At 36.9% G+C, this 24,029-nt stretch overlaps 1 protein-coding gene across 2 annotated transcripts in view; it reads right to left on the bottom strand.

The window, feature by feature from the left end:
* Positions 1-24,029, bottom strand: part of HDAC8 (histone deacetylase 8) — a 238,984-nt gene that overhangs the window by 127,799 nt on the left and 87,156 nt on the right. For both annotated transcript variants that reach the window (XM_061409713.1, XM_061409712.1), the window contains exons 8-9: positions 11,766-11,938; positions 9,250-9,344 (exon numbers count right to left, since the gene is read on the bottom strand). In XM_061409713.1, the coding sequence (XP_061265697.1) occupies positions 9,250-9,344; positions 11,766-11,938 (268 nt within the window). The remainder of the gene's footprint in view (positions 1-9,249; positions 9,345-11,765; positions 11,939-24,029) is intronic.

The following is a 24,029-nucleotide window of genomic DNA, read 5'->3' as shown; positions in this document are numbered from 1 at the left end:
TTTTTATGTGAATGGTTAGCAACAATCACAAGTGGTGCTAAAATATTAAGAGTGCTGAATAACTTGTTAGGGTTAGAGTTATATGTATTTGTATATTATATGGTTCATCGCAGAGCAACTATATTTGCATAAATATGCAAAAGCAATGGTGGGTAAAACTGCCGAAACCATGGTATATAAATTAAGGCAGTAGTACCAAAGTATACCAGCAGTTATTATATTCTTTATTGCTACATACACACAGCAATACAGACAGTAATGCTGGATCATAGAAAAAAGGGAATTAAAAAAAAATCTGCTTCATTGACTATGTTAAAGCCTTTGACTGTGTGGATTACAACAAATTGTGTAATATTCTTAAAGAGATGGGAATACCAGACCACCTTACCTGCCTCCTAAGAAACCTGTATGCAGGACAATAAGCAACAGTTATAGCTGGACATGGAACAATGGACTGGTTCCAAATTGGGAAAGGAGTACATCAAGGCTATATATTGTCACCCTGCTTATTTAACTTACATGCTAAGTACATCATATGAAATGCTGGGGTGGATGAATCACAAGCTGGAATCAAGATTCCTGGCAGAAATATCAACAACCTCAGATATGCAGATGATACCACTTTAATGGCAGAAAGCAAAAAGGAACTAGAGCCTCTTGATGAAGGTTAAAGAGGAGTGAAAAAGCTGGCTTCAAGCGCAACATTCAAAAAACGAAGATCATGGCATTCAGTCCTATCACTTCATGTCAAATAGATGGGGAAAAAGTGGAAACACTATCAGATTTCATCTTCTTGGGCTCCAAAATCACTGCGGACAGAGACTGCAGTCATGAAATTAAAAGACGCTTGTTCCTTGGAAGAAAAGCTATGACAAATCTAGACTGTATAAAAAGCAGAGACATCACTCTGCTGACAAAGGTCCGTCTAGTCAAAGCTATGGTTTTTCCAGTAATCATGTACAGATATGAGAGTTGGACCATAAAGAGGGCTGAGCGCTGGAAAATTGATGCTTTCAAAATGTGGAGCTGGAGAAGACTCTTGAGAGTCTCTTGGAAGGAGAATTGCAAGGAGATCAAACCAGTCAATCCTAAAGGAAATCTGTCCTGAATATTCATTGGAAGGACTGATGCTGAAGCTAAAGCTCCAATACTTTGGCCACCTGGTTCAAAGAGCTGACTCACTGGAAAAGACCCTGATGCTAGGATAGATTAGGGCAAGAGGAGAAGAGCGCGAAAAAGGATGATATGGTTGGATGGCATCCCTGACTCAATGGACATAAGTTTGAGCAAACTCAGGGAGATAGTGAAGGACAGGTAAGCCTGATGTGCTACAGTTCACGGGGTCACAAAGAGTCAGACATGATTTAGCAACTGAACAACAACATACAGCAAAGAGAAAAAAATCCAGTTTCAGTTAAGAATGGCCTTGGTGATGCACTAAAAATTATCACATCCTGATCCTGGATTTTATATTCTGTGTGACAAAATAGGAGGCAAGGAAAAAGTGTTTCTGTTATAAACTATACTATATTGGTTGTCTTGAGGAAAAGTGCATCTGTGATTAAGCTGTGACTTAACTAGCCACTTTTCGTGGAATACCATTTTTGTGTGAAAGAATAACTGATGGAGAAACCATGAATAAATACTTGGATGTTTGGCAGATGTGCTGTGCTTAGTAGCTCAGTCGTGTCTGATTCTTTGTGACCCCATGGACTATAGCCAGTCAGGTTCCTCTGTCCATGGGGATTCTCCAGGCAAGAATACTGGAGTGGTTTGCCATGCTCTCCTCCAGGGGATCTTCCTAACCCAGGGATTGAACCCAGGTCTCCCACAGGTTTGGCAGATACTTTCTCAAAAATGAAGTGAGCCTATCACTTTAGGTTAAATATTAGAAATGACACTATTTGTTGCCAAGGACAATACATATGTTTTTAAATGAAATTCAGAATTCTGAACATCTTCATTCTGCCAGTATAAGATTGACAGTTTCCTAAAACTTAAGCTTTGTTCCAATGAGATTAGCATTCATAACAGTTAATGTGATTTCTGATACTGCATAAAATTTTTCAATATTTGTAATATTTGTATAACTTACTGAACTGATATTTTCCAAATAATCAATATGAATAAGATTGGTCAAATATTTCTTCAAAGTAGAAGATGACCAATGAATTTTAATGTAACAACACATCAAAAGTTCATTGATAGGTTTTCAGATTCCATACAGAATTCCTTTAAGAAATTGCCATTTGTAGAGTTTTTGTTTAGTTTCAAAGAAGACTATCCATAATGACCTGTAAAGGTTATTAAAATACTCCTCCCTTTTCCATCTACAGATCTATGTGATGCTAGATTTTTCTCCATATACTTTAACAAAAATAATGTCAAAACACATTGAATTTAGAAGCAGGTATGAGAAGTCAGCTGTCATCTGTTATGTGTTACAGAGATGTGCAAAAATGTATAGTATTATTCTTCTCATGAAGTTTCTTCTTCTTTTGGAAAATACAGTTTTTCAAAACTCACAACATGTTATTTGTGCTAATATGCACAGGAATTATTCTTTTTATTTTAAATGAATAAATACTTTAAAATTTAAAATATATAGCTGACAGTTTAAGGAATATAAAGCAATGTATCATGGTATTTATAACATATGCAAAAGTAAAATATATGACTACAATAGCACATGAAAGGAAAAGGGAAAAATGGAAGAAGACTGTCACAGGATGGTAGACTATGATAAGTTGAAAATGCATACTGTAAAGCCCAGAGCAACCACAAAAAACTAAAACAAAAAGTTAGAGCTAATAAGCAAATTAAGAAGGTAAATGGAATCCTAAAAAGTACATGTAATTCAAAAGAAGGCAAAATAGAAAACAAGAAATAAAGAACAGAGAGGACTAAAAGAAAACAGAAAGATAGACTTAAACCTGAACATGTAAATAATTTAAAGATAAGTTGTCTAGGCACTCCAACTAAAAGGCAGAGATTGTCAAGCTGGACAAGAAAATCATGACCCAACTATATGCTGTCTAGAAGAAATCCATTGTGAATATAAAGACATAAATAGCTCAAAAGCAGAAGGACAGAAAAAGATATACCATACAATCATAATGAAGCATGACAGAATTAAAATCAGACAATGTAGACTTTAGAACAAGGAATATTACCAGAAATAAAGAGGGTTATTTCATAATAGTAAAGGGGCCAATTTGTTAAGAAGATATAACAACCCTAAGTGTATATACATTTAATAACAAAGCTTCAAAAATAGATACAACCAAAAGAGACACAACTAAAAAGAAAAACGGCAAAATCCAAAAACATGGTTGAGATTTCAACTCTCTCAGTAATTGACAGAACATGCGGACAAAAAATCAGTAAGGATGTAGAAGACAATACTCTCAACCAATCTGACCTAATTGATAATGATAGAAAATGCTATCCAGCAACATCAAAATATACATTCATCACAAACTGCATGACACATTCACCAATATAGATCATATGCTGGACTGTAAAACAAACTGCAATAAATATAAAAGAACTGCAATTATGTAAAGTATGTTCTTTAAGCAGAAAAACATTAAAGTTAATATAAATATAACAATATCTGGAAAGTCCTCAAATATTGGAAATTAATTTTTAAAAATAGACACATAAATAACCCATTGGTCAAAGAAGAAAATTAGAAACTATTTTGAACCAAATGAAGAGATGATATCAAAATTTGTGGGATGCAGCTAAAACAGTGCTTAGATGTAAACTTGCAGCATAAAATACTTATATTAAGAAAGAAGAAAGGCTTGAAATCAATGAACTAAGCTTCTACTGTAAGAAACTAGAACAAGAACTAAAAAGCAATACAAATAAGTATTAATAGAAAGAAGGACATAACAAAGATATGAGCAGAACTAATGAAATATTAAAGAGAAAAATAAAGTCAATGAAATTAAAAGCTTCTTCTTTTAAGAAAATACACTTCAGTAAATCTATTAAACCACTAGCTAAAATGATCAAGGAAAATGGGGAAAAAATTAGCAATGCTAAAAATGAAAGAAGGGACATCACTATAGCTCTTATAGATTTAAAAGAACAATAAAGCACAATTATGAGTGAATAAGCAAATTCCTTGAAGATCAATTATCAAAAGAAGAAATAGAAAATTTGACTAGCCATACAACTATTAAAGAAATAGAATTCATAATTAATTCCCACAAATAAATTAATCCCACAAATAAAACTAGGTTCAAATGTTTTCACTGATAAATTCTATCAAACTTTTAAGTAAGACATAGTATCAATTTTATATACTCAGAAAACAGAGGACTTGGGAATACTTCTCATGTCATTTAATAAGATCAGCATGGCCCTGATATCAAAAACAAAGACATTACAACAACAAAAAAACAGATCAACATTCCTTGTCAACACAGACCAAAAATCCTTGACAAAACTTCAACAAACTGAATTCAGCAATATATAAAAAGGATAATACACTATGACAAAGTAGGGTTTATCTAAGGAATGCTAGCTTAGTTTAACATTAAAAAAAGCAACAATTAATGCAATTTACTGTGTTAACAGAATAAGAGGACACCATATGAAGAAAAAGCACCTGACAAAAACCAACACTCATTTGTGAGAAAAATTCTCAGTTAATTAGGAAGAGAAGGGAACTTTCAATCTAATAGAAGATATTAAAAAAAAAAAAATCCCTACCACTAACTTCACACTTCATAGTGAAAGATAAGTGCTTTCCCCAAATAAGCAGGAACAGACAAAGATGTTCATTCTTACCGTTCTATTCAACATTTCATTGGAGGTCCCAACCAGTGTAATAAAGCAAGATAAAAAAATAAAAGGCATGAAGATTGTAAAGGAATAAGTAAAAATCTCTTTAGTCACAGATGACATGTTTGTATACATGGAACATGAGAAGCAATCTACAAAAAATACTAGAGCTAATGTTTCAGCAATGTTACATTATTCAAGATAAATATAAAAAATCAATTGTATTGGTATTTCTATATTCTAGCAACAAACAATTGGAAATTGAAATGAAAATATCATTTATAACAAGTTATATTATATATATATATATATAATATCAAAGTCACAAAATACTTAGGAATAAATTTAACACAATTCGTGTAAGATCTGTTTACTGAAAAGTATGAATTAAAATTTGAAATTAAAGACATAGGTAAGTGGAAATAGCAAATCCATGGATTGAAAGAGTAAATATTGTTAAGATATTATGTCTCCTCTATTTTATATTAGTAATACATACTTTTATACAAATCCACTTAATTCTTTTCAGTGACTATATGTATTCCTTGAGTTATGCCTCATATGAATGAAGCGTAACTTGTCTAACCAGTCCATCAAAAAAAGTTTGGTTAAGTAAGTATTTTTTGTTCACTAAATTTTGTTCATAAATCTACTTTATGATTCAAATATGTAAACATACCTGATATACATATATATATATATGAATATAACTGTCTATAATATAACTGTCTTAATCTGGCCTAGATCATAGGATCCAAATTGTATTATTGGCTTACACAACATTCTTATATATAATAGTTCATAACCTTATTACATGTAGTGGGTGATTTGCTAAATTAGCCATGAACTGGACTTTTTATGGGATCCCATGTCATCTTTGGGCTTTCTTATGGTAGAAATACTTGGGCCAGTCATATGGGCAGGGTCCATTCCTCTCATTTTTTCCCAGCTGGGCCCAACTCTTCTTCCAGCTGAGATTGCCTCTTTATTCCATGCCTAGCTGGCCAACCTGGCACTGCAATTCTTGGGCTGGAACTGGTCCCTTGATCAGTGACTTTGGGCATGGCCGATTTGGTATCTCATGAGGGTTATGACTGAAATTTCACTGCTAATCACTTCTAATATGTACCTTCCCAACTCTCTTCATTGGTGATATAGTGTTTTCCCATAGATACATCTATTTCCTACTGGGATATCTGGTACTTCTTGCAAAATGGGTAGTTGCTACTGGGGTTAAATAGTTACCAGAAAAAGGCTAGATTATGCTTCCAATTCTTCTATCTTAAAAATATGTTTTCCAGTATGGATGTTCAGACACTTACTATTCAAACATTGATTCAATTGTTTATTCAATGAATACCAAGTTGCTGGGTGTTAACACTCTTATGAGCACTGAAAGGGAATACAGACAGCCAAAACCACAGATGACCAAATGAATGGTACAGACTTGAGTGTTATAGGAGTATCCTTGAACCTCTTAACAAGTTTGACTTTTTTTTAGCTCTCTCCCTTTTGCAATCTATCTTCCATACTCTACCAAGTAAGTTTTCTAAAAACCGAGGCTCATTTGTTTTCACAGAAAAAAAAAAAAAGTGTAAGCTCTTTAGTGCATCATTCAAGGCTCCTCACACTCTGGCTCCAATTTCCATTCAAGCCTTAATCATTCCCACTCTCTCTTATAAACCCTATGTTCTACTACTATATCAAACTTCTCCCTGGTCCCATGAAGCACCAGGTCCTTTCCAATTTCTATTCCTTCTGCTCATAATGCCTTTCCATCTTCTTCACCTGGCAAACTCCCAATCAACCTTCAATAGTCAGTTAAAAGTCTTGGTGAAACATTTCCTCTATGCTCCTCATCTATCCTGGGTTGAACATATTGTTCTGTTCTATTAGACAATGAGAGTTTTGAGGACATTGAGTTTATCTTGTTGATCTCTGTAGTCCTGAATCCAGATTTGAATAGGGCCTGGCAAAGTAGTATGGGCCCAATGAATTTTTGGTAAATGAATGAACGAACAAATGAATGTGAAGGAAAAGCTCAAAGGGCCTTGGTATATTTAGGTAAGGGCTTTTTAAAAGCATAGGACTTTAAGCTGGACTGAAGAAGACCGTACAGAGGTAGGAAAAGGGCATCTGGAGGAGGAGGATTATTATCCTAGGAGACAGAAGAACAAAAGCCTGAGACTGAGAGGGAAGACACTGAGGGTGTTAGCCAGCAGACTGCAGCTGCCTGCTGCACTGTCCTGACCTTTTCACTGATTAGATTTCTCAATTACATTTTCAGCTCATGGAAGGCAGGGTGTTTTGTTCACTCCTTTGTATCCCCTTTATATTTGACGCACATCTCCATAGCCATTGTTCCTACAGTCTTGTGGTTCTTATTTTGTCTTGTAATATAATTATTTGTGTATTTACATATCTCCCCAGTACTCACACTCCCCTTTATCTCAGGCTGTTTGAGATAGGGGATGAGGTCTTAGTGTCTTTGTCTCTTTCAAGACACCTAGCATAGTGCCTGGCACACAACGGGTGGTCAGTAAAAAAACGGGTAGTTTTTTTGAGCTACCATTTGTTGATCTGATTATAGAGGACTAAAAGGATATTTCTGTGCAACTGTGTATTGTGGCAGAAAACTTATATATGCCTTTATACTGTGTGGGCTTTTTTTGGGCAATTTTCGTTAAAATGTTATCTTATTGTACCTGGAAGACTGTCATTTCAATTTTCTTCTTTGTTCCCTCTTGGATGACTCACATCTCTTATACCAGAAGGATATGACAGAAGGGATTTGAAAGAGTTTGGACAAATTTATGAATGACAGTCATAAACGTCTGGATATAAGAAGTTGTTAGGCGCATACAAACAGGAAGGAGAAAACTTGCATTTCAGAAATGCCTATTTTGAGCCAAGAACTGTGTTAAGCACTTGACATACATTATATCTCATTTAATCTGGCAGACTATATCAGTATAAAGATAGGACATGTCTATCTAGAAGGCCAAGTCCACTTTCAGCCAGGCATCTCCTAGGTACCAGAGGCAGTATTCATCTTCAGTAAAATTTTATCAACCTTTAAAGATAGGTGGATCTATAGATTTGCATTTTTCCCTGGGAACAGGACACTCATTCTCAATTCAGGCTTCTACAGCTTAAAACTTTGTTTTTTGACATAACTTGATCAGTTTTTAAAGTCTCAGTGCTTTAAATTACAATGCAATCTGAGATACTCCTACAGCAATAACAGAGATTACACTTGTTCACAAATGTAATTTGTTCACTTACCTTTATACTTCATAAAGCTTCCAAATACAGAATAAAGTTAAGTCAAATAACGAAAAGAGACTTCTATTAACCCTGACACCAGTAAATTGTCTCAAATTATAGTGTGCCTTTTATTTGTATTCTAGACACATTGAGTGGTTTTTCTGAGATACGTATTATACCTTATCTATGGGTAGAAGAAAATTGGGAGGGAATTAGTTTAACTTGTTTCTAATTTTTAAAGAAATAATAGTAACTAAAAAAGCATCATGCTCCCAAGTATACAGCTTCTGCATTGAGCAAGAATCAAAATGCTATAACCCAAGTACCATCTAGACTCCTTGGGCAATGCCTTGAGAAGGTGGGGTGGCAGCCATTGATTCATTATTGTAAGTCAGAGTCCAAAGCCTGCAGCTACACATCCTGATCTGTGATAACACGTTTCTCACCAGGTGATGGAGTGGGTGGGAAGCAAAGGGGTATACTTTCAGATAAAGGGATCAGCACACTCACAGTTCTCAGAGAACTTTCTATTACACACACCTCTTTTGAGAAAACTAGAACAGACATCTGTGCTTGGAAAACATAAAGTCCATCTCATATGACTAAAGAAAATGGCAAAAGTTTAAATGACATGTTTCATATTTTGGATGGCTCTACCCCAAATTTTGTGTGCCACTAATTGTCAAAAAAAATACCAGACCTGTCTTGGTAATGGTTATGTGTGTGTATTTTTAAATTTTACATCAGCCAAAGAAAAGTGAGGGATCAGGACTACCATCAAAAAACAGAGGTGCGACATACTGCCTATAGGACATTTTAAAGATAGAGGAGAACCCAGTTTCTATATTTAAAAAAAAATTACCTCTTCTGTTTTGAGACTAGAGGATGAAAATATACACATATTCCAAAGATTTCTTTGTATGAACAGGTGACCCCTTCCCACAGTCTCTGTAATTAATTGAGAAATTAAAGTTGGTTGGCCTTTGAGATCTCTTATTAAAAAAAAAGGCAGAAGGTCTTGGATATTTTGGAACAAGAGCCCACTATTCTGCCAAGACAGTGTGTTATTGTTATTGGAGTGTCTCTCAACAAAACAGTATTGAGTGGTGAGGACGTGATTTTGATTAGGTGGAATGACTCAGCTCTTCCCCTTAAAGAAGAGAGGACTGTCAGAGCCTTACTTACCTCATGATCTGGGATCTCAGAGGATAGTGTTTTCCCTAGGATGACCCCGGTCAAGTATGTCCAGCATCGAGCCGTGTTGGCAAGGTTATAGCCTCCTGTCTCCATCAAGAATTGTGAAGTTAGGAAAGAATAGTCACAAAACAGCAGGAGAGGAAAGGGGGGTAAGGAAGGAGAGAAAAATGTTTTAATAAAAGGGCTAAAAAGATAATTCTAACTTGCAAGATTATACCTATGCATCTTTAATGATATTTTTGAACCACTTAGTAGGCAGACTTAAGCGAACCAATCAGGCCATGCACAGTGTGGAACCGGGAAGTCCAAAGCCTACAAAGATCCAAAGATTCTCATCTCTGAATGAATATGCTCCAGAGGACTCCAAGCTCCTCAGTTCCACCAAGAAACCTGGATCTTTTGAGATGACCTACTCAAAGCAAAGGTTTCTGTGATGAATTTTGCAACAATTCTATAAAATGACTGCTAGATGTGATTTGTATATTAAACCTATTGGCAGATACAGCCCTGGAAACCTCCAGGAAAGAGAAAAGGAAAATGCTGACAGAAATAGACTTCCTTCTTTTCATATCAGCATTCCTTTTCTCCACAAAACACAGGCATAGTGGCAGAGATCAAAGAGAATAAGATGAGGAAGGGAACTATTGATTGACACTCTGACCCACCTCGTCAGGTCCTGTCACAGTCACCCAGCAGCCATATTATACTGGCTAATAATCAGCATATTTTTGTGCTGAATAGATGTGTTCTGCCATGCAAGGGCTAGAACATTGGCCTTTAGCTAAATTCCAAGAGTGTAAGGATAAAATGGAACAATTTCCTAACCTCAGAGGGTTCTGCGGGAAATAGAATCTGGTCTATTTTAGGTAGGGAGACCATATCATTTATCACCCACAATTTATCACCCACAATAGTACATTTTTAAGAGTAAAAAGGGACACTATTAATAATTATACTGGAATAACATGTATAAATTGAGACATATGGCCACCCTTTTCTTAAGCCTTTCTATTCCATGTAAGGTCAGGGATGCTGGGGCTTCTGCAATGTATCTTTTTGGCTTCATTGGAGTCCACTGAAATTTGGGGATGTGGCCCTCTCTGCCAATTGTCTATGTGATATTGGGGGTTGAGAATTTAAGTGAAATAATACTGGTATTCCTTTAAACACTCCCAACATGGAAAATCTGAATTTATCAGATCAGCTTATTGGGTATGATTATTTGATTTCAAAAGGAATCCCCACAGGTTTTAGGTAGCAAGTTCTCTCTGGCATACAATATAATTTGCAAGAATTCCCACTTATGCACTGGTATTTTCAGGAATACACATATTGCATAAGAAGAGTTATATATTCTAAAGCCAATACTTGGGGCTGAGAAAGCAAAGAGGCTTTGAAAGTTCTAAAGTAAAGGCTGTAGCCTCAAACAAAAGTAGAATTCACACATCTGTATTTTGCGGAAAGGGCTTTTTTTTCTTCCCTCTGGGCCTACCTGTATCATAATCACTCTTTAGTGCTGTCAAGGAAAGTAATATGTCCATAGTACTTATCAATGTTATCTTTTCCCTGAGTTGAAGTTAATACATTTCTTGCCAGCTTTTCAGAAGAGGTTGTTTCTTATAAGCACCTTCAATTTCAATCTCTCTAGGGTTTGAGGCTGCCAAAAGACCATGCTTGTGTATTTGTGTTGAATTCTCACTCATTTTCGTAAGGCCTCCCCACAATCTCCTTTAATTTGGTTTTTACAACAGGTTGACAAACAACAAACTATTAGCACTTCCATAATACACTTTAAACTCAATCTGCTTGACCATGTTATTTTAACACACTAATCTATTCATTTAACAAAATAAAGATTGTGCCAGATAGAAGATTCTACACAAAGCACCATCAAAGGTAGCTCAGGTTTGTGTAAATGCTTCTATTGAATAGACCCAGCTTTCTGTTGGTTAAGTACTACAAAATATAAGTATACTTTGAAGGTAAGAATGCCCAAGAGATGCTTTACATCTCTCAAATCCATGCTTTTTTAGTGGGAAAGAAGTTGTTCTTGAATTCAACTTAGATATTCAATTAATTCATGTGTTTATTACTTGTATGTGAGTAGGGTTAGAATTTTAGTGGTATCTTTCCAAAAGATAATGATTAGAACTGGAAATCAAAGGTGATCCTGAGAGAAGATGGATCAAAGTCCACTGGGCTCAACATCCTCTATTTTAAATAAGATTTGATGTCACCTTTAACCAAAGCACCTTTGCTTCAGGAATGGAAACTTAGACTTCAGAGTGCCAAGGAGTCAATGCACATGCCAGGCTGAGGAGAAATGTGTCAGAGTACTTCCTTATGCTGAACCATGAAGGTGGCAGAATTCATTGACTCAGGCTTGTGGACCACGGGCAGCCTGGTATTATCCAATCTAAGAAAGCCAAGTTTCCCTCAGTGTCAATGGACAAAATATGGCAAAAGGTCAACAAATTCTCCTGGTGACCTTCCTTTGTACTTACCTCCTCCCAAGATGAGCGTTGCCAACTCCCACTGAAGGATGTACTTAAGACATTTTCCAATTCCCACTGGAGTCATGTTAAAGGAGCACATGGGATCCCCAGCTATTGTATCAGCTCCCAGCTGTAAGACCACTGCTTTGGGATTAAAGGCTATGTACACTTCCTTTAGTACACTGTGGAAAAGAAATAGTAGATAAAATGTCAGAAAAAGATAGGTCTGTTTGGTCTAAGGTTGGTCGTGAGGGTAGTTGGAGGTATAGCTGAATCAGCAAATAGTGAAAGGAAAAAACCCAACTTGTCAACTCATCAAACTTTCCATCTAAAAGGGGTAAATCAGACTTCATGTAAATTATACCTCAATAAACCTGACATACTAAAAATTTCCCCCCACCTCCATCCTCACCAAGGACCAAATTTACTTTTCTATTTTAGAACTCAGATTTCCTTTAAATATCCATTGTAATTTAATTTCAACAGCCACAGGACATAGTGCACACATTTACGCTATTTTCAATCTGTGAAAATAGGACAATATACTGAATGAATGATTATTTCTGATAATTTAAGATTTTAAAACACTTGGAGTTTATCACCTACTTATCAATGAGGGCTGGTGAAGAGAATTAAACTCTTTCTGAAAGCATAGATGTTATCAGCTTACTTTTTATTAGGCTAAAGGACTTCTGGGTTATGAAATACAATCCCCCCTCCAATTTGTATGTAACCAGAGTATTATAGGGAAGGAAACTGGAACAACTGATCCAAAACTATAAATCTGAAAGCACTCCAAAGAACAAACTGTAGTGGGTAAAATGAACATAATTTTGGGTAGAATCATTCAATGCTATCAAATCAACCTAACAGCTTTTTTGGGTTTTTTTGACAGAAGCCTTAGAGATGAAAAGGAAATTATCCCTGTGACAGATGACCTTAGTCAGGCTTCTAGCATTATCATTAATTGAATGTTGACAATGTCCAGAATGCATTCCTAGGAGTTATAAGGTCCCTGTTCTCAAGGGGCTTACAATCTAGCTCCTAGACAAATGCCAGTCCTCGAGGGCTTGAGTACCTCTTACAGAGACGTACAAACAAGTGCAAATTAACATACTTCAGAGTTGAGAAAATGCAGAGTCAAAAAGTGATAAAAATGTTGCAGTTAATGACCCCTTCATAATCAACATGTCAAATTATACCAGTGGAGTAAAAACAGAAAAATCCCAGATTCTTCTGAAACTGCAAAAAGAATGCAGGGATATGAAATGCTGTCCTCCAAAATTCATATGTAACCAGGGCATTGAAAACTAATGAAAACTGCTCAGCTACAGAGGCATTCTTTGACTCAAAAGACCAGTTTGTTTTGATTTCTCATCTACGTAGACAAATATTCAGTGATTGTGGAGATATAAGAATATTATAAAATTTATGACACATGATCCTTAATACAGAAATACTCGGGCCTATTCCCTCTTTCATGTGCTTATCTCCTGAGTGCAGAGGGAAGATAAGCCACCTGAATAGTTAGCCAACATTTGTTGAGCAGCTACACATACAGAGCACCCTATTAGCTGCTGCCAGGAGATACAGAGGGAGGCATGATTTCTGTTTTAAAAGGGTTTATAGCTTGATGGGGAGGATGGGGAGGCAAGCAAGACTAATGCTTTTTTTCATTTCATGCATTCCCTCATTTTGCACACATTAACTGAGTGCCCTCTGTGTATCTAGTATGTAACTGTACCAGATGCTTCAGGAAAATAAAAAGATGAATATGACACAGTTCTTATCTTCATGTAGCTCAGAGCAGAGGGGGAACTTGGACCATGTTAATAAATAACTAAAACACAACGAATAAAGAAGTATCAGAGATGGCACAGAGCAGGAGGTAGAGTAACTCTTGTGAGGTCTTACAAGAGGAGAAGATATACAATGAGACACCTATCAAAATGGCTAAAATGAAAAACAGTGAAAATATCTATTGCTGGTGAAGATGTGGAGAAACTCGGTCACTCATACCTTTTGGGTGGGAATGTAAAATGGTATAGCCACTCTGGAAAATAGTTTGGCAGTTCCTGTCAAAACTAAAAATGGACTTGGGGACTTCCCTGGTGGTGCAGTGGATAAGAATCTGCCTGCCAATGCAGGGGACATGGGTTTGATCTCTGATCCAGGAATGAGAAGATTTCACATGCTGCGGAGCAACTAAGTCTGCAAACTGCAACTATGGAGTCTGTGTGTCACAACTACTGAAGCCCAAGTGCCCTGCAGCTGCACACTGCAACAACTGTGCCTGCGTGCTGCAACCAGTCTCTGCATCTAGAGCCTGCAGTCTGCAATGAGAGAACCCAGTGAGAAGCCCACGCACCACAAGAAGAGTAGCATCTGCTCGCCACAACTGAAGAAAGCCTGCATGCAGCAACGAAGTATAACAAAATATATAAAAACATAAAATGGCCTTGCCATACAATCTAAAAATTGCACTCTTGGGCATTTATTCTAGAGAAATTAAGACATTTTCATATAAGAATTTGTACCTGAATGTTCATAGCAGCTTTATTTTTAACTACCCAAACTGGAAACAACCCAAATGTACTTCAGCCAGTGAATGGTGAAACAAACTGTGGTACACTCACAGCACTGGAATATTGTTAATCAATAAAAAGAAATTCTTGATACGTACAAAAAACATGGATGGATCTCAAGGGAATGATGCTTGGTGAATAAGACCAATCTCAAAATCTGTATAGCCCGATTCCACTTATATACCATTGGTGAAACAACAGTTAGAGAGATGAAGAGATTAGTGGTTGCCAGGAGTTAGGGATGAATGTGGCTATAAAAGGGTAGCATGAGAGCCTTGTGGTGATGGCACAGTTCTATACCTTGATTGTGCTAGTGGTTGTGGTTATGCAAAGCTACATGATAAAATCCCAGAGAGCTACCCACACACACACACACAAATACATGTATAACTGGTTAAGACTTAATATGCTGTATAGATTGTACCAATGTCAACTTCTTGATTTTGATGTTATACTATAATTGTGCAAGATGGCAACATTGGAGGAGGCAGGAGGAAGAGTACACTGGACTCATCTATACATTTTGTTACAACTTCCTATGAATCTATGATTATCTTGAAATAAGTAAAAAAAAAAAAAAGACTAGGAAATATTTACAGGCACATGGGGTGAAGGTAGGGGAAGGAAGCAGGGAGGTTGTGGGGATTATGGGTAAGGGACTAGGTTTAGAGGAGGGACTGCATGAAGGCTTGGATCAAGGAGTGGTGGAAGTGAGGCTGTTGAGGCAAACATGACTTAGGGCACAAAGGGCCAGATAGACCAGGCAGGCTAATGTTTGGATTTTTACTTAAAGGCTATGAAATGTCTTTAAATTGTACCAATATTTTTCTTAGATCAGTCTCTCAAGGCAATAGAAATAAAAGCAAAAATAAACAAATGGAACTGAGACAAACTTATAAGCTTTTGCATAGCAAAGGAAACCATAAGCAAAACGAATACGACCTACAGAATGGGAGAAAATATTTGCAAGTTACGGACTGACAAGGGCTTAATTTTCAAAATACACAAATAGCTCATACAATTCAATAATAACAACAAAAAAATCAACCCAATCAAAAAATAGGCAGAAGACCCAAATACACATTTTTCCAAAGACATACAGATGGCCAATAGGCATGTAAAAAGATGCTCAGCATCACTAATTATAAGATAAATGCAAATCAAAACTACTTCACGCTGGTCAGAACGGCCATCATTAAAAAGTCTACAAATTAAAAAAAAGTCTACAAATAACAAATGCTAGAGAGGGTGTGGAGAAAAGGGAACTCTCCTACATTGTTGGTGGGAATGTAAACTGGTGCAGCCACTATGGAAAACAATATGAATATTCCTTAAAAAACTGAAAATAGAGCTACCTTATAATCTAGCAATCCCACTTCTGGACATATATCCAGAGAAAACTCTATTTCAAAAAAATAAATGCACCCCAATGTTAACAGCAGCACTATTTGCAATAGCCAAGACATAGAAGCAACCTAAATGTCCATTGACAGATGAATGGATAAAGAAAATATGGTATATTCTGTTTGTATACACACACACACACACACAGGAATACTACTTGCCCATAAAAAGAATGAAATCATGCCATTTGCAGCAACATGGATGGACCTAGAGATGATCATACTAAGTGAAGTCAGACAAAGACAAATACCATATGATATCAGTTATATGTGGACTCTAAAATATAACACAAATGAATTTAGTTACAAAATAGTCACAGACATAGAAAATAAACTTACGGTTACCAGAGGGGAAAATGGGTGATGGAAGGATAAAGTAGGAGTTTGGGATTAGCAGACACACACAAACAAGTATATAACTGGATCACTTTGCCATACATCAGAAAGTAACACAACATTGTAAATCACTATACTTCAATAAAAAAAGAATTCATTAAAAGGTATGAAATGTCTCAAACATTGTATGTGTGCATGCACACATGTACCATATGCACAAGGTATGATTAAATTTACATTTTTAAAAGATCCTCTGATTATAGCTCAAGATAAAGTGAAGGTTATCAGGAGGTTTTTGCCACCATCCAAGTCAGTGGCAGGAAGGCTCAGAGGGAAGAGTTGGATTTGGGAGATACTCCTATGGTAGAATCAATTGGGCAATACACACTGTCACACAAGAAAAGCATATGAATGTTGATACCAGTCCTGAGTGTTTGGTGCTAGGGAAGAAGAAAGGATAAAGGAAGGCAGGTGTTACTGGGAGAGTTGTTTTAATAGCAGCCAGGAAGGGAAAATGAGAATTCTTTTTTAAATGAGTCCTCAGGGCTTTAGATGGGTAGAGAAAAGGGTAATTAGAAGCTTTGAAAAAGGTGGGGTATTTTGTTCACAGTGTAAACGTCAAAGCAACTAGAAATAAGGACAGCTCACCTCATGTGAGAGGACTACATGGTGGACACTTAAACTGAAAATTACAAGTTTTCCTTTGGTTTGATGTTCAAATGGGAAACACTGAAGTCTGAGACCAGTACTGATGCTATTCAAAACTAATGCTTATTAGGAACTTTGATTTTTGCTGTTGCATGCAAGGCCAAAGAGAGGAAGACTGGAGGTAAAGATATTGGCAAAAAGGGTCTTAAAGCACTCTGGGCACAAGAGCAACAGGAAGCATAGTGAGGTAAATTTGGAAAAAATGGAAAGGGTTAGGTGACAGATTGGTTGTGGTGGGGGTCAAAGAAGAAAACACATTGCCCATTCTTCCAGAATTCACAGGGAACACAAGGACAGAAATTGGTATATTCCTTATTTTTAACTTTCAAATTGAGTTTTCCTCCCTCTCATCAGTCTCTCCTTTTTTAAGGTCAATGTCATTTGCTTATACTAAACAAATACTATCAATGTTCTTATCTACAGACCTATAATGTATTCTTTTCAACTTCCTTGAGGATTTTGGTATCTGGTTCACAATTTTTCTGTCTTTTCATTTCCTTGCTATCATTCTCTGCAGTTCAATAGTCATTCACTCACTCAAATCTTGATTCAAGTACCTACTCTTCCCTATTCTGGGCACTAGAGATACAGAAACAAGCAAGACTCTAAGAGTTCCTGGTCCAGTAAGGGAGGGAGACAGGAAAACAAATAACCATGATAAGTGCTACCTTAGTCATTCATTCATTCATTCAAGAAATGTTAATGGAATGCCTATTTGCCACGCACTAGGTTAGGCAATGAGTTTACTACATTGAACAAGAGAGAGATGCTGCTTTCCACTGTGACCCTCCTAATTCTCTGACATTACAGTTTCTTCACCTTTTGAATAATAGTGATGTCCTCCTGCACTCTGCTTGACTTATCCCTGGGCGTAGTCATGCTTTGGAGCCTGATAAGGAAGCACTTGGAATTGCTTCACATCTAAGACTCTGAACTACCTTTTCTGTGTACAATTTGCCATCCTTCCATGTTTCCTCCATTGAACTTACTCTTTATTCTCATTGTAACTCCTGTGTCCTAGTTTTTCTTCTATTTTCATCATCCATCAGCCCACCTTTTGTCCTCACACGTGCTTCACTACTTGTTTTGGAGAATATTATCTGTCATTTTAAACATACTTAATTCCCTAACATGTTTGTCATTTTAGCCTTATTAATCTTTAGCCTTTGGATAAATCACACTGTCAGAATTTTCAGCTCTGTTCTGCTGGAGAAAGCTGAGAAATCAAACCAATTTCATCTTCTACAGCTTATGTTACAACTCCAACTTAACAAATTCCATAAACATTTATTGAGTGATTAACACGTGCCACTCCCTCTGTGCAGCTTGGCAACTATTTGCTTCACCTCCAATTGGTAAACAACTACATTTCTTGCAGCATCTAGTCTAATTTTTTAAAAATACAATTATCCTGAAAGTAAATTCTTCATGTTAAAAAAATCAAACATAAAAGTCTATCAAATAAAAGAGGAAAAAATCTCCTTTTCTTCATCTTTACTCTCTCTCCAAAGGTAATTCCTGATTCATTACACATAGTTTCAATCAGCTCAGTCAAGGATCAGAAAAAGTTTGATATATATCTTTCCAGATCAAACTTTTTCTGCCTTATGCTTGAGTAAGCTAGTCAAAGCTATGTCTAATAAATGCCTTCTTCTACCTCTTTTCTTTACCTGAAAATGTCTTCCCTCATATTCCTTCTCTTTCTTGAGGCTAATTTTACCAGCTGGGCACTAGATCCTATTTCCAGTTGCTCTAAGAGCCATGTATCACCAATGAGATCTTTCACATCTTTAGTCTCTGCCTTCCTACTGATTCAGTTCCTTTGGGTCACAAGTTGTCCATCTCTTCATCCTGTTTTCTTCATTGCCAAATTTGTCTACTTATTGGCTACCTATACATACTTCTTGCAATCCCATTTTTTATCTCACTGCTCTCCTGAAATTGCTCTCCTGAAGGGAGAGACTAGATCTCTGTGTCATGATATCCAAAAGTCTTTTCTCTGCAATCTTTATCAACTTTTCAGGACCAACTGACAGTGTATACTGCTCAAAGATCTGCAGCTGGTCATCATCAATGGCTGTAGCTCCACTAAAAGACTTAAACAAAAAAATTTTTAAACCTTTATTGATATTCACATACCATACAATTCCCTCATTTAAAGTGTACAACCCAACAGATTTTAGTATACTCACAGAGTTGTGCAACCATCACCACAATGAATTTTAGAACTTTTTTTTATTGATTGCAGCACAAGACTTGTGGGATCTTAATTCCCCAACTAGGGATTGAACTTGGGCCCTTGGCAGTGAGCGTGTAGAGTCCTAACCAATGGACCACCAGGGAATTCCCTGGAACATTTTTATCATCCCCAAAAGAAACCATGTACCCAACAGCAGTTACTACCTACTCCCACCACTCTTCAACCCCCTGCCCTTGGCGACCATGAACCTACTTTCTGTCTCTAAGGATTCGTCTAATTTTGACCTTTCATATGTGGTCTTTTGTGACTGGCTTCTTTCATTTCATTTAGCATACTATTTTCAAGGTTCATCCATGTATTAGTACCTCATTCCTTTTTATGGTCAAATAACTCTCCATTATTTGTATACACCACATTTTCTTTATTCACCATTTATCTGTTGATGGACATTTGGGCTATTTCTGTACTTTTTGGCTAATATGAGAAATGTTGCTGTGGACCTGTTTCCATTTCTCTGAAATACCTAGGAGTAGAATTGCTGGGTCATATGGTAACTCTATATTTAAGCTTTTGAGGGAGCTGCCAGACTGTTTCCCACGGGGACTGTACCATTTTACATTCCCCCCAGCAATGTATAACAGATGAGGGCTCCAATTCTTCCTCCACATCTTCACCAACACTTGTTATTTTCTGTCCTTGTTTTGTTTTTTAAACAATTGATTGTTTATCCATCAATCCTAGTGGGTATAAAGTGGTATCTCATTGTGGTTTTGATTTGTATTTCATTGATGACTAATGATGTTGAGTATCTTTTCACATGCTTTTTGGTCATTTGTATATCTTCTTTAAAGCATTATCTATGTAGTTCCTTTGCCCATCTTAAAATTGAGTCATTTTTCTTTTTAATACTGATTTGTAAGTATTGATATATTATAAATACAAGTCCCTTATCAGATACATGGCTTGCAAAAATTTTCTCCCATTCTATGGGTTGTCTATTACTTTCTTGATAGTGTCCTTTGAAGCACAAGCTTTAAATTTTGATGATTTTCCAATTTATGTATATTTATTCTGTTGCTTGTGCTTTTGGTGTCATGTCTAAGAGAGCATTATCTAATTCAAGGTCATTAACATCTACATCCATGTTTTCTTCTAAGTGTTTTATAGTTTAAGCTCTTACATTTAGACTTCTCAGGCTATGTGGACTTAATTTTTGTATATGGTGTGAGGTATGGATCCAAATTCACTGTTTTTGCATGTGATTCAGTTGTCCCAGCACCATTTGCTGAAAAGACTGTTCTTTCCCCATTGTCTTGGCACTCTTTGAATAAAATCAATTTACTGTACATATTTCTGAACTCTGAACTCTATTCCACTTCTCTGTATATCTAGCCTCATTGCCAGTACCACACTGCTTTGATTATAGTAGCTTTGCAGTAAGTTTTAAAGTTGGGAAGGGCTCCAACATTGTTCTTCCGTTTCAAGATATTTTTGGTTACTCCAGGTTGAATTTGATATAAATTTTAGGATCAGGTTGTCAATTTTTATAAAGTCATCTGTGATTTACAGCTCCATTTTCACCATTCTGAACCTATCATCCTATTTTTTCTATTCCTTATCTCTGCTAACAACACTTCATCCTTTCAGTAATCCATGTTCAAAACTCCTAGGCTCTTTGTGATTCCCCCCTTTCCCTGCTCCTCTTCAGTTACCAAACTTGCACCAATATCTCTCCTATTGCCTCCTTTCCACTCTCATGCAGTACTCTAACACTTATAACCTCCTTGTGAATTATACCAATAGCTTCCTAATTAATTTCTCTGCCCCATGTCTCTTCCCTCTCTAATCTATCACACACATATACACACACACACACAAACACACAGACATCAGATGAATTTTCCTTAAGGAAGGTTTTGATCAAGTTACTTCCTTACTCATAAACATTCAATATTTATCCATTGTTTTTGTGTGCATGCACACTAAGTTGCTTCAGTCATGTACAACTCTTTGCCACCCTATGGACTGTGGCCCGCCAGGCTCACCCTGTAGCCTGCCAGGCTCCTCTGTCCATGGGATTCTCCAGGCAAGAATACTGGAGTGGGTTGCCACGCTCTGTTTCAGGGGATCTTCCCAACCCAGGGATTGGACTCACATCTCTTAGGTCTTCTGCATTAGCAGGCAGGTTCTTTTCACTAGCACCACCTGGGAAGCCCTTCCATTGTCTTTGCTGCTGCTGCTGCTGCTTCAGTTGCTTCAGTCGTGTCCGACTCTGTGCGACCCCATAGACGGCAGCCCACCAGGCTCCCCTGTCCCTGGGATTCTCCAGGCAAGAATTCTGGAGTGGGTTGCCATTTCCTCCTCCAATGCATGAAAGTGAAAAGTGAAAGTGAAGTCGCTCAGTCATGTCCGACTTGTAGCGACCCTATGGACAGCAGCCCACCAGGCTCCTCTGTCCATGGGATTTTCCAGGCAAGAGTAATGGAGTGGGGTGCCATTGCCTTTAGATGATGCCTAAAATTCTTAGCCTATGATTCAAAGTCCTTCATGATATGATTCCAGCCTACCTGTTGAATCTTATTTTCAGTAACTCCTTAACCCATATTATTCTGTAGGCAAACTGAACAGTCCATGGTTCACACCCCTCCTCACCTTGCACTTTCTTTTGTCATTCACTTCCTTGCCTGAAAGTCATCTTTCTACATGTCTATAGTGTATCTATTCTTTAAAGGCTCATTCAAATTCCATCTCCACCATGAATAAAAAATGATAATAATAGGAGCTAACACTTACCAAGTACTTTATTAAAAACTGAGCACTATTCTATGTATTTTATATGTATTAGATCATTTGACTCTCAAAACAATTTATAAAAGCCATTATCATTAATCCTATTCTATAGATGGGGAAACAGCAGCATAGAAAGGTTAAAAAATCTGTAGAAGATCTGTAGCTATTCAATATGAGAGCTGGCTTTTGAACCCAGGCCTCCTGGCACAAGTCCATGTTCCACATCACTGCCATACACTAGCTTCCACATTTTACTGTGCTTCACGTGCTTGTGCCAGCCACTTCACATGCTATCTTGTATAATAGCAGTAGCAGGCATTGCATTATTATTTTTTTAGTGTTGGCCTTCCTGAGCAAGTTCTAATTATACTATACCCTCATTCTAAAACCTTTGGCAATTCCCCAAATGCTTACAGAACATGGTACAAATTTTCATTGCTAAGAATTCCAGCTCCTGCACAAAGTGGTTCCCACCCACTTTTCCAATCTTCTTTGCAAATTGTCCCTCTCATGCACTTCACAGTCCAGAAAACTAGACTACTGCTGTTCTGTGTACAGAGCTCAGCCTTTTCTGACTTTGATCTTGTTGTACCCTCTGCATAGAGCTCTTCCCTGTAATCTTGTACATTTAAACTTGACTCAGATTTCATAAACACATACACATTTATACACTTTGTAAAGATACAGTAATTAGCTACCCTTTAGAAACCAGATCAAATGTTATCTCTTCAATTAAGCCCTTTTCTGAAGTATTTTCTCCCTTTGAGTACCCATCACAGTTAATCTCTTATGGTTCTTATAACTTTCCACATTTCATTTTTTTTTCCTAATTTTATTTTATTTTTAAACTTAACATAATTGTATTAGTTTTGCCAAATCATTAAAAAGAATACATTTGAATCAGTTCTAATGAGGTGGATGAAACTGGAGCCTATTATACAGAGTGAAACATAAATCCACATTTCATTTTATTAGAATGTGTATGAATGTGAATACATATGTGTATCTCTCTGTGTATCTATAATTTTCAAATTTCCACCAGCTTCCTTGAGCTTAGACTCAGTACTTTATATATATGAGAGGCATTCAATAAATATTAAATGAATAAATGAATGAAATATCATCCCAGATTGCTTTGGGGAAAGTTTACCTAACCACTGTAACAATTACTATCTACTACACTGCAAATCATTAATTTTAGGTTTTGGGAAAGTATAAAATCACTTACCCAGAAAGGAGGGAGAACACAGGCATCTCATTATACTACATTAGTTACTTCCCTATAAACACATAAGATATGCATTTAAAATGCAATTTTCTTGATGAGAAACCTGATTCCTCAGTATTGAACAGTCTGCTTTTCAGACAAAGCTATGCAAATGAGGAAGAGAGGCTGTGGCAGCTGTTTCTACATTGGTCTGGGGAAGGTGGTTGGTGCTGGAGGTTGATAAAAGCCAGTAGTGATGGCATTAATGATGTTTTTAGATAAGAGGAAAAGCCCAAGAACCAAATTGTAGCATTACCTCCTTTTCTTTTATTCCATGAGGGTAGATCATAGGCACTGCTATGGAGTGCCTTTGGGATCATTCACTGGTGCCACTTTACCTCTAATACCAGGGGTGGAACCTGGTTTTGCTTTGTTTGTTTTTAAATACTTAAAGTTCTAAAACATTCCTCTCAGAACAATGGGATGCCAGAGAGATGGTGTGACAGCTACTCTTAATCAATGCTGGTGATAGACTTAGTAACCCAAACTTGGCCCTCTATAGCCAGACCTCTAATGGGTGCACCTTCCCAGTAGATTCGTCTCCTGACTTTCTCGCTTGCAAACCAGCCTAGACCAGCCTTATCATCTTTATATATTCCAATAAGCATCTTAAGCACCCTCTAGAGACTTTCTCAACAGAAAATAAAGAAATGAGGAATTCAAAGTTGAAAAACCAAGGACAGGAAGTTGAGGGAAAGAAGAGAAAAATATTTGCTATTAACATGATGAGCTTCCAAAGTTCAAGAGACTCTTGAGAGTCCCTTGGACTGAAAGGAGATCAAACCAGTCAATCCTAAAGCAAATCAACCTTGAATATGAAGCAAATCAACCCTGAATATTCATTGGAAGGACTGATGCTGAAGATGAAGCTCCAATACTTTGGCCACCTGATACAAAGAGCTGACTCATTGGAAAAAACCCTGATGCTGGGAAAGACAGAAGGCAGGAGCAGAAGGGGATCACAGAAGATAAGATGGTTGGATG

Source organism: Bos javanicus, chromosome X, assembly GCF_032452875.1.
Source record: "Bos javanicus breed banteng chromosome X, ARS-OSU_banteng_1.0, whole genome shotgun sequence".
NCBI classification, from domain to species: Eukaryota; Metazoa; Chordata; class Mammalia; order Artiodactyla; family Bovidae; genus Bos; species Bos javanicus.
The sequence above is the reverse complement of the archived record's forward strand: the minus strand, read 5'-3'. Positions and strand labels throughout refer to the sequence as shown.